Raw genomic sequence first — 12,231 nt, forward strand, 5'->3', positions numbered from 1 at the left:
AGGCCGCCATGGTCGTGTTGTCTGTGCGAACCCCAATTTATTCATTCCTGACCATAGACAGAAACGATTGGAGTCCCAGGAAAACAGCCTCTAACTCTAGGGCATTAATGTGCCCCCCACTCTGCGTCTCGTTCCACAGACCTGACGCAGTGTGAACAGAAAGATGGGCACCCCAGCCCTCCATAGACGCGTCTGTGAACAGAAACTCGTCCGGGGGGGGCAAACGAGATTGGCACTCCCTGTGAAATCCCAGGGAGCAGCCACTGCCTCGTTGTGTGCCGACACCAGCTTTCAAGAGAGACTACTGTCTCCCAGCCCTGAAGAGAAGGCTTCCACAGCGAACTCAGGGCAGCCTGAAATGGCCGCTTGTGGACTCTGCCTAAGGGCACAAGAGTGGCCATCGATTCCATTTGGCCAAGAAGAGAGGTCAGAACACGTACAGCCGCTCTCTTTATCAAGGACAGAGTACGAAACAGACTTTGCAACCTGTCCACCCTTCTCTGTGAAGGGCGTACCCACCAATCGACGGTGTATGTCTTTGCGTGTGGAAGAAAAACAACCCCAATGCTAAAAACGTCTGTGCCAAACCTAGGCTTAGCCACATGATGGTGTTTAGTTCTTTCCGTAACCTCTTAGAAAGAAAAGCTGAAACTAAGGAATTCCTGCGAGTCCTTTGTGCTGCGCAGCGAAAGTCGCTGACAGAAGCCACTGCCTCAAGAGGTAGGCTTAGCCGGAAAAGTTCCGACTGAGAGGTTACGAGCAATGGCTCAGTGAGCCTAAAAATTTAGTCAGAATGTGAGCCCATAATTTTGACATGTTCTGGCGACTTGTCAGAAACCAAAGCTTATGACCCTGATGAGAAAGCGCAATTCCGTAAGCCGTAAAAGCTGAGAAAGTTTTAACAGCTTGCCTTGTTTTTCACCACAGAGGCAAAAAACAAAAATTGAGGCCTTAGCAACTTCACCCTAGAAGGTGAAAAATAAGAGGTATGCCGCACCAAAGATGGGCGTACATACCGCGAAGCTGCCTAAGGCAGAGGGTTTAACCCAATGTGTGTTTGCTTAGCTCCGTATCTTGCCTAAATAAAGGCCAAATGTGGCCAGCCGACGCAGATCACAGCTTCTCCCAGAAGATGAACCACAAAAAGCAAAGAGCGGAGTAGATCCGCCTCTTGTTTGCAACCTGAGCCAAGCAATGTGCCAAGAAAAGCGCTGGGAGGCTCCGCTGTTCAAAAGACTTTAGCCAAAGCAGCTAGAAGCGACATGACATCCTTCTCCCGTGCGTCACGACGAAACTCGAAGTTAACAAGAGCAGAGAAGATAGAGCTCTATAAAAAAATCTTGCAAAGTTTCCTAAACAGAGGATAACTTGAAAAGATCATGTGCTTATTCCCCCAGAGACAAGAAAGAGGACTCAGTATAACATACTGTTCTACTGTAGCCGTCTTCCCTACCAGAATAGTGACAACTTTCTCTACCGCATCGTCACGAAACCTGAATGGGTCTAATGACGACGCGATCAATCTCGACAGAGATCTCTGCAAAGTCTCAGAGAGAGACGATAACTCAAGCAAGCGTAAGCCAGTTACTCCAAAGACAAAAGAGAATTCTCCGAAAACGGGACTACTCTGTCTCTGCTGTATCATCTTGCCTAAGGACTGCAAGTTCCGGAAAAGTGGAACGAGGCAAGGCAAACGAGCCAATCAAATTGACTGAATTATGCAGCAGTGTAAACCTCTTAGCCAAACCAGCAGGCAAAGCTGAGGCTAAAAACAAAGAAGCACGGTAAGGCTGCGCTGAATCAGGAGCCAGACCTTGTGCTGTTAACCACGGTACAGCGTGAAACGCACCGCCATACTGCCCAGTAGTCAGTAGCATAGACAGCTCAAACGCTACCAACGGGAATTTCCGAAAACGGGAATTTCCGAAAACGGAACTGCTGTTTCCAGTCCTTCGCAGAACGGGAATCCCCCAAAGCGGAAGGAGGTTGGGCAACAAGCCTACAAGTGTTGCCGCACCCTCCTCGAACTACCTTGAAGTAACTTCCGCCGCCAAAGCCAGTGCTAGCGGAAGTTCAACCAGTACACGGAAGTTGGCATCTTTGTCAACCTGAACAGAAGCACCAAAATCCGACTCATAATCCCGCACATCCGTGCAACAAGGCAACGAACTTCCGCCCTGACTACAATAGTCAGGCGAAGCGTCACCCAGAAGAGACGACACACGAGGGATGCGATACCCAAGCAGTGTGTCCCTAGGGACTGCTTTCCTGCCCAGAGGGCGGAAGCGGGGAATGTCACCCCCTCCTCAAAATACCGTGAAGCCACTTCCTCCGCTAAAGCCAGAGCTTGCGGAAGCTTAGTCGGTATGCGGAAGTTGACATCTTCGTCACCCTGGACGGAAGTGCCAAAATCCGACTCGTAGTCCCTCACTTCCGTGAAGTCAGGCAAGACACTTCCGCCGTGACTACCATAGTCCGACGAAGTGTCGCCCGGAAGAGACGCCCACGAGGGATTTTATACCCAAGCGGTACGTCCCTAGGGACTGCTTCCTGCCTGAAAGGCGGAAGCGGGGAAAGCTGTGAAAGCTGTGCTGCCGCACCCACTGTTCCTCTAGGGAGTGTAGGAGGACGCACTTCCCCTGTTCGGTCAGAGACCGAACGCGTGTCTGGGCTTTTCCCTCGATCTAGACGTTCACTCAATCGGAACGACGTAGACCTAGGGCCTAAGCTTTCGCGCACACGAACCGGTGTGGCTACTCTCTCCAAACACGCACTTCGTTTTGGCCGGAGAACCCGGTTACTGGCGAAGTATAAATACCTTGATCGTCGTCAGTCCAAGAGGCCTGGGAACGCAGCAGGGAAACACCACGGCTGCCCTCAAACGAGGCGTGAACGTCGGCGGACGTAAAAGTGGAGGAAGGCGGAAAACACACCCTGGCAAGGGAACGCACACCTCCCACACCGGAAGGCAAAGACACATCTCAGCCTTGGTAGACGAAAACTCGGCTGAAAGAGAGGATATCTAAGCACTCAAGGAGTGCAAAATAGCATAAACATCCTGCTTCTCGCTAACAGGGCCTGAACCGGACAAGACCGGTGAAGCAGCTGAAGGCAAACTAGGCATAGCCGGAGAATTAGGTAAGTCTATCGCACATCAAACGAGGATTTAGTCAAGGATCTGTGACTTTAATCAAAGCTTAACATGCCGAACTCTACGACTTACGAGAAGGCTTCTTTGTGGGAGAAGGCTCGGCCACCGACTTAGCATTTTTATTCTTTCCTTATCCGACATGGCGAACGGAAAAAATGTAAACAAAGGTAAGTATTCGACCAAACCTAAGTCACAAAACGATAACAAACGACAAAAAAGCTCACCCAAACACACAGTAGGAGCAGAGGGACCGTGTGCAAGTACCAAGGCAGGGTCTGACAAAGGCAGAAGTCAGACAAACCGGCTGAAAGCCGGAGCAAAATCAAAACACGTCTGTAGACACGGACCGCTGAAGATGGAATGATTCAAAGATGGCGGCAAGGTCAGGAAGTCACGTGTGACTTTGTCCTGTTAAGGGGTCAAGGTAGCTCTTTTTTAGGGTGACCTCCCCTTGTTACCAAGGCGATGCTATTCAGCGTCCTAGCACTAAACTGAAGTAAATTGCTGTATGTGAGTTGGGATAAGATATGTAATTTAATTTGTTTTTGTTTACAAAGATCTACATCAGGATATACAGTTATTCTGATGGACACGTGGGGGAATTCGGGGGCTGTGATTGGATGGTCTCACACATCCCTATTGCGATCATCAAAGGATAACGCTACAGAAGTTGGTAATTTTTTTTCCAATATGCAAACGATATCGGCAATAACAAAGACGCATGGTTCCGGTTTCTTCCACGTGTATAAAGTACACGCATACCTCGCCAGGTTTGTTGCTGTGACTAGTCGACAGACGATGCCATTTGCTTTGTGTGTGTGTTTTTTGTTGCTCACTGTACATGACATACATTACGTGTAAAATCCAGTTCTTTAACAGGCAACAAACCTTGCAAAGTTCAAGAAGCTGCAATCTGAAGCGACCTATCTCTGATTCTAGCAGATGATCTTTCCTATGTTTAACACAAAATCAGCAAACTCTCCTGTCACATAGAACGTCCATTGTATAGTGCAATGTTGAAATGAAGTAATTACCGGTCTGAAACATTTAGTCGTTTCTTCTGACACAATCCTTGTTCTCTTATCATCTACAGATTTACCGCAGTCTTCATCACGCAAATCCCCAACAGAAGTCAGACTATAGAATATACGTAAGCAAGCATGATACGTCATGACGTCATATGATTCCTAGCATATTGACGTAATGCTAAACATCCGGTTATCTCGAGTCATCTCCGTAATACATGTCCAAGGGTTTTTCAATGTTCGGTGATTTTCGTGGCTTCATGCGCAAAGGGATATGCGCACTATAACCGTCGTCTGCAATCAACGAAATGGACCATTCTGGTAGTTGTTGCTGACAAAAACATGATTTTAACACAGAATATAATGTAAGAATAGCTATATAAACGCTATTGTGTTTTCAGCGTAGCAATAGGGTCCGATATTTAGACTCGAACAAGTATAATGCGACTCGTCTTCGACTCATCGGCATTATACTTGTCTCATCTAAATATCGGACCCTATTGGTACGCTGAAAACACAATAGCTGTTAATATCAGCAGCTACCATGATCACATACATATCACAAAACATATTCAGATGTCTACAAAATTGTATCACCTGGAAGGTGTGCCCTGCCAATGAGCAATGCAGCAGCTACGATGATCCCATCCTACACATTACACATGTTCAGATGTCTGCATTTGATCACCTGGAAGGTGGGGTCAGCCAAAAGAGGCATACAGGTAAGAAATGCATCATCCCCCAAGATAACGCCAAACCATGAGATATTTGCAACGTGTGATCACCTGAAAGGTTGGGTCAGGCATGGGGCATACAGGTAAGAAATGCATCATCCCCCAAGATAACGCCAAACCATGAGATATTTGCAACGTGTGATCACCTGGAAGGTTGGGTCAGCCAAAAGAGGCATACAGGCAAGAAATGCATCATCCCCCAAGATAACGCCAAACCATGAGATATTTGCAACGTGTGATCACCTGAAAGGTTGGGTCAGGCATGGGGCATACAGGTAAGAAATGCATCATCTCCCAAGATAACGCTAAACCATGAGATATTTGCAACGTGTGATCACCTGAAAGGTTGGGTCAGGCATGGGGCATACAGGTAAGAAATGCATCATCTTCCATGATAATGCCACACCATGAGATATGTGCAACGTTTGATCACCTGAAAGGTTAATGGGTCAGCCATGGGGCATACAGGTAAGAAATGCACCAGCTACCATAATGCAACACACTGAGATATTAGTGCAACGTATGATCACCTGAAAGGTGGGGTCAGCCATGGGGCGTACAGGTAAGAAAGGCACCAGCTACCATGATAACAAAACACACAGTGATATGTGCAACGTGTGATCAGCCATGGGGCGTACAGGTAAGAAATGCACCAGCTACCATGATAACAAAACACACCGTGATATGTGCAACGTGTGATCAGCCATGGGGTGTACAGGTAAGAAATGCACCAGCTACCATGATAACAAAACACACAGTGATATGTGCAACGTGTGATCAGCCATGGGGTGTACAGGTAAGAAATGCACCAGCTACCATGATAACAAAACACACAGTGATATGTGCAACGTGTGATCAGCCATGGGGCGTACAGGTAAGAAATGCACCAGCTACCATGATAACAAAACACACAGTGATATGTGCAACGTGTGATCAGCCATGGGGTGTACAGGTAAGAAATGCACCAGCTACCATGATATGGCAACACACTGAGATGTATGCAACGTGTGATCACCTGAAAGGCGTAGTTGTCCATGGGGCTGGCGGTTGTGAAGCGTAAGTGGTGAGCAGGGTCGGTGTCGACACCGGACACAGGGTCATAGAGCACCAGGCGCCGCACATACTTGGTGTTGTTTGCAAGGTCGCCCGCCTCCAGGATCACCGCGTACATACCCGGCGACGGGGGCTGGTAGATCTGAGACAGGGGCCCGTTCGTCTCATATACCTGCAAATGTCAAATTCGTATTAAGGTCATGTCAAGATCAAAATTCAGTTCATGCATTCATACACATACAACCTGTGGAAAGATGATGCAAAGCTCAAAGTGGAAAGTCTACAAGCACAGCAGTCTCTTTCTTTCATTTGTCTCCCTCCATCTTTCACACCCTCTCTACTCCAGATGGTTTCTCCCCCCGTGTGTGCCTCACCTCTGTGATGAAGAGGGGCTGGAGAGGCTTGAGAATGCCCAGCTGATTGGGCCGCGTCATGTTGAGCACGAAGACCTCTAGGGCGTAGCGGTGCATGCCCGACAGCTGGTCCTGCCAGCCACTCCATCTCATCTGCAGTGCATCCTGAAACATATAGCACCCAGTCAGTGCTGTTCCCACACTCTAGAGGATTATACCGCACTTTGACCTGCATTCAACTATGTATAGGTCCAAATGGCCTGGTTTTCTCCGCTTGCGAGGAAAATTGATGGTCCGAAGACCTTATGCAGGTCAAAACTATCCGATGGTAGACCGGCCAGGGGTCAGACTAATGCGTCAGATCAAAAATAGTATGGGTCAATGAGCGAAGACCAAGGCCTGGGAACAACACTGATGTGTCCAACTCTGCTTGCTTTGTCTGTTGACCAGAAGACATCGTACATGTATAACTTCTGGACAGTTGACCAGTCAAAGGTCAGACCAATGCGTCAGATCAAAAAAGTATGTGTCAGTGACCGTAGACCGATTGAGGCCTGAGAACATCACTGCACAACAAAGGCTGAAGAAGCACTCGGTACACACCTCAATGTACAGCACAACACAAGCCACCAGTTGTTCTTCTCCAACCTTAAGAGCAGAAGAAATTGGTAGCCGTGGTAGAATCAATTTTTGGGAATCTTATGTGAAGTATACCTCCCAGATTCATGCTAATAAAGAAGTACAAATAAGGACAATCAAGAAACAGTCGGAGAGCGAACACTGGGCGAAAAGAGCTGCAAATCATAGTAGATGAATAAGACGACAGAATTGTATGGTACTGAGCAATGTTGATAAACACAAGGAAATGAAAATAATACAAAACATAACCCACAAAAATACTTAGCCATAAACACAGACAGCAAATAAAAACTACAAGAAAAAAGGTGAATCAAACAGTAGAAATGTGCAGACACTAGTGTAAGCCAGATGTGTGCATTACCTTAGTGACGTCCTGCACGTCCAGGAGCACCTCATTGTTGCCACAGGAAGCAGACTCCTGGCAGTGAAAGGGAAGGTCTAGGTCAAAACGGAACTGCACGTCCACCTCTTTCATCTGACCGCTAAAACTCTGCGTTGCAATGATCCCTCCTCCTGCGTTGGTGTTGCGCAGCGTGCGGTATCCTCCACTCTCTGTGCTGAACTTGATGGTCAAACTGTACGCAACAACATTCAGCACATCACTCTATTCAAATGCTGCAAGGAAACCACTGGAGAAAGAAAAGACCAGGCCACAAAAAGACCAGGCCACAAAAAAACGCCACAAAAAGACCAGGCCACAAAAAGACCAGGCCACAAAAAGACCAGGCCACAAAAAGACATCTATGTGTCAGGGCTTCCACTGAAGAAGAGCAAAAATCTCTGAAACCAAATTGAAAGTTACCTTCCTTCCTGTGTAAACCATCATGTAAATCATTGCAGATCCATCCAAGCTTTTACAAGATATGAGATTCAATCCACTTTGACACGGAACAAAAAAATCTGCATCTTGGCTGATTTCTGCGCAGAATGGAAATGCTGAATTTTATTTCAGAACTGACATTTAGCAGTGTCAATTTGTGAAATCAGTGCAGCAAAAAGCAGTCCCACTCTGCAGCGTACACAGCCAGGCTGCGGATTGCCGGACTTTTAGGACTATATATATATAAGGCACAACATTTTTTCTCAACTTTGACCACTGCGCCCTGTTGACCCGTATCGCTAAAGAAGAGTACACATGTACCCATATCACCATACACAACAACAAAAAACACTTGCTTTGTAGTGACATGCGTGTTTCTGATGCAGTTTCCTCTCAGACATCAAAGGTGTTGGTCTCATAGCTGAAAACTCGGTCTTGACAGGGGTCAGAAGGTCAGTGTGTAAACTAGGGCTAGCAGCTGGTCTCAGCTAAAAAAAACCTGTCATTAACCCCAGGTCACAAGGCCAACCAGTACTAGCTTTTGATCTCACTGCACATTCCAGAGACAAAATGTTTCCATTACGTATATTTCCTTTGACTTGCGTCTAATACATTGGAAGCGCCTATTGTGTGGATTTCTTTCATTTAAATCTTAAAAATGGGGGTTGCGCCTTTTTACAAAAAGCGCCTTGTCCCCAAAATACGGTACTGGTGTCTAGGTAGAAGGATGCTCTTAGCCGATGTAAAAAGCCCTGACAGGTCCGTGGAGGTTTAGCCGATGTAAAAAGCCCTGACAGGTCCGTGGAGGTTTAGCCGATGTAAAAAGCCCTGACAGGTCCGTGGAGGTTTAGCCGATGTAAAAAGCCCTGACAGGTCCGTGGAGGTTTACATAAACGTTTACATGGGGCGGAAGGTATGTTGAAAAGAGAGTGGAGAACTTACTTGTCTCCGTTCTCCAGCGAGCGGTCGAAGCGTTGAGTAATGGTGCAGTTGAACACAGAGGTCTCAGGGTTTTCTGGAGACACTGACTCAGAGCAATTGAAATTTTTGTCTAGGCTGACATAAGGATCTGTGGATCGCACAACTGGAACATTCAAATAAACAAGATGAACAACATTAAAATAAACAAGATGAACAACATTAAAATAAACAAGATGAACAAAGTAATGAAGATTGAAGAACAAGTAACAAGCTCTGAATGAAAACACCATCATTTCCCATCATGCTGGTTACCACACAATGCACCTGAGAACTACAAATACAGAACTTCCTGTGCACAGGTGTGAATGGTTGTTATACCTGTGTATCTGCATAGGTATGACAGCTGTTGTTCAAAGACATGCCTAGCTCCATATCCCAGGCATTTCTACACAGACACAAGCAAGCCCCTCTAATCTTCCTGTTGACGCATGCTGATCTGTGCACCCTTCCACTCCACCCTCTCACAAGTACATTCACTTTTTCGATGCATTATGACAAGAAAATAAGGTCACAAAAATAGGGTGAATTGGCATCTTGTTGGCTACCCATTCTTCAAAGCAGATCAAGACTGTTGGATTGAGGAAGTCAAACATGCAGTCTAGCTTAATTACTCGTGCAAATTCCGTGCCATACAGGGCGAAAACGCTTTGCATAATAGAAACAAACAAAATATCCGTTGGAGAATATCATTGTCTGCAATGACTATCAAACACAGCATTCTGATTCAGATTTGAAAAATAGAACGCTCAAACAATGATTCTAAAACCTTCCTTGTGTGCGTTGTCATCTTTTCAACTCCCAAAACGAACTCTTCAGCTCTCGGCTCAATTTCAAATCTGTATCTCTAGGAATAGCGCATTCAATACTCAGGGTTGAAAGGTAGGACGAAAATTATGACTCGCACAAAGAATGTCGCAATGAGAATTTGTCTGGGATGCCCACTCAAAACTCAGCCGTTTTCAATTTGAGTAACTCGCAGCGCTCAAACTTTTCTTTCTTTCTTTCTTTATTTGGTGTTTAACGTCATTTTCAACCACGAAGGTTATATCGCGACGGGGAAGGGGGGGGGGGGGGGGGGGGGGGGGGGGGAGATGGGATAGAGCCACTTGTTAATTGTTTCTTGTTCACAAAAGCACTAATAAAAAAATTGCTCCAGGGGCTTGCAACGTAGTACAATATATTACCTTACTGGGAGAATGCAAGTTTCCAGTACAAAGGAATTAACATTTCTTACATACTGCTTGACTAAAATCTTTACAAACATTGACTATATTCTATACAAGAAACACTTAACAAGGGTAAAAGGAGAAACAGAATCCGTTAGTCGCCTCTTACGACATGCTGGGGAGCATCGGGTAAATTCTTCCCCCTAACCCGCGGGGGGTGCTCAAACTTTTATTTTAAGGTATTTCTGGTGTGTGGTCTCATAATTACAACCCCCCTACCGGAACTGAATAGCTCTTGGGGCTATTTGAGACAGTTTTCTTGTTAGATATAATCCATATGAACAAATCTAGCTTTTATGACATCAAATCGGCTTAAAACAAATTTGAGGAAACAATGTGGCGACCTCATTTTAACACTGAATTGATAGAAATGTTGGTCAAACAAGTTCTGAGGCTGTCCAGACTAGGGATTGCTTTGCAGTTTAGAAGTTGAAAAATTGATTGATAATTTGTTCATTAAAATTCTCAAAATTGTAATGACAGATTCAAACATGATTGCTTTGCATTTTTATCAGCTCGCGAATCCAGAAATAGATATGTTATGTTTGCTTTAAAAATGAGCATAAAATTAAGCAAATCAGTGTTCGTGGAGACAAGCGCTGTCCTTCTTAACCTTCGGGTTTTGGCTAACCTAGCCTTACTTGTCTCTGTGATAAACTGATTCCAGGCATTCAGTGTTGATCTTTTAGCTACAGGTTGACTCAATGTTTTGTTATTGATTCACACGAGTGGTTTTGTTTGTTGGTTCGCACAAACATTAAGATATGTTGACACACCAACGAAAATACGTTTTTGTTTCCAATAACTACTTCTTGTTTTTTTCCCCAGACTGCTGAATTTGAAGGAAATAAAGCAGTTTACTATATACAAGGGTTTTTGTTATCTATGTTATGTGTTTGGATCCCATATTATGTTAAACATGTGTGATGTTACACAACTTTCCGATCATCCCTCGTATCCAAAAAGCATAAACTTATCTTTTCTTTACCATGACAACATATGGCTTATGTCAATATCTCTCACATAAACCATAAAAACAACCTGATCAGACATTTTCAATTTTCACTATGCATGTCACACTTTTGGTACACAGCTTTATAGAATGACCCATATACACCGTGCCCGTAGAATTTTAGAGTAACCAATAGATCCAGGACCTGTCCATTCTTACATGCTCTGAGCTTTTTACTTTGATGTCTCTGCTTTTGGGGTTCTTTTTTTCAAAACTAGATTGAGGATCTGTAGATGGAGAGTTCCACTGTATATCAAACGCAGTTCGTACTCACATCGTCGTTTCTGTTTGGACAGAGCGACTTTGGTGTGCAGCATTTGAATGGATCCCGACACGATGCCGAAACGAGAGCTTGAGATGTAGTCAGGGGGTGGGGGAATGTTGCTGACGCTGAACTGACTGGCAGCCATCACCTCCAGCTGGTTGATCTTCCTGCAAGTTTCTCACACCAGTTCATAGTGCTCCTTTACACAGCTTATAGAAAACAAGAGGCGAAGCCTTCAAGGCTCACGTAAGAAATAGACAAACATGCAGTAACACAAACTCAATCACTCCGTCACACATACACACCCACACACACAGTAAGCTTAGGTGACACTGTGCAAGAAAGAGAGACACTAGATCTAGATCTGTCTGTCTGCATGTAGCCTACTTACAGGGACACGACTGCCAAATAGTCTCGGCCCGCTCAAAATAACAATGACCGAGACCACACACACCACGCGAGAGAGAAAGACTACAGGGAGGCATGCCGTCATGATGCATTAATTGACGTCAAACACTTTTGACCGTGACGTAATCTTATGCGAGCTTTATCCATAGTCTTGGATAACCACTCACACATAGACTCGGAAATGTTAAAGTTTCTACCACAGACATACACACACACACACACACACACACGCACAAACGCACAGACAGACAAAGTTACGATCGCATAGGCTACACTTCGTGAGCCAACCAGCAGATTGCACAACTCGCACACATTTTTCTAGCGAAGGCACATTACATGTACCTGCTATTCAGACTTGATCGTGTGACAGACGTTTTCTTCCACACGAGATTACGTTGATTGTCTAATGAAGCCGTGAGGCTGAGTTAGACATCAGCTAATCGAGTGTGTAAGAAAACTCTGTCACACAACCAAGTCGGAATAGCATTTATGTCTCACAGCTTCAACAGAGGAGAGAACAAACACGTTTTGCGTACTCAAGCTTGACAAACCTAAACACAGGAG

General features: G+C 45.3%; 1 protein-coding gene across 1 annotated transcript in view; it reads right to left on the reverse strand.

Moving 5' to 3' along the window:
• The window catches only part of LOC138950925 (uncharacterized), a gene marked incomplete in the record, with an annotated part of 92,127 nt that overhangs the window by 33,043 nt on the left and 46,853 nt on the right, over positions 1-12,231 (reverse strand). Inside the window, 5 exon segments of the mRNA XM_070322635.1 lie at positions 5,926-6,135; positions 6,338-6,481; positions 7,317-7,530; positions 8,718-8,859; positions 11,269-11,426. Coding sequence (XP_070178736.1) covers positions 5,926-6,135; positions 6,338-6,481; positions 7,317-7,530; positions 8,718-8,859; positions 11,269-11,426 — 868 coding nt within the window.

This window comes from Littorina saxatilis, linkage group LG16, assembly GCF_037325665.1.
Source record: "Littorina saxatilis isolate snail1 linkage group LG16, US_GU_Lsax_2.0, whole genome shotgun sequence".
Taxonomy (NCBI): Eukaryota; Metazoa; Mollusca; class Gastropoda; order Littorinimorpha; family Littorinidae; genus Littorina; species Littorina saxatilis.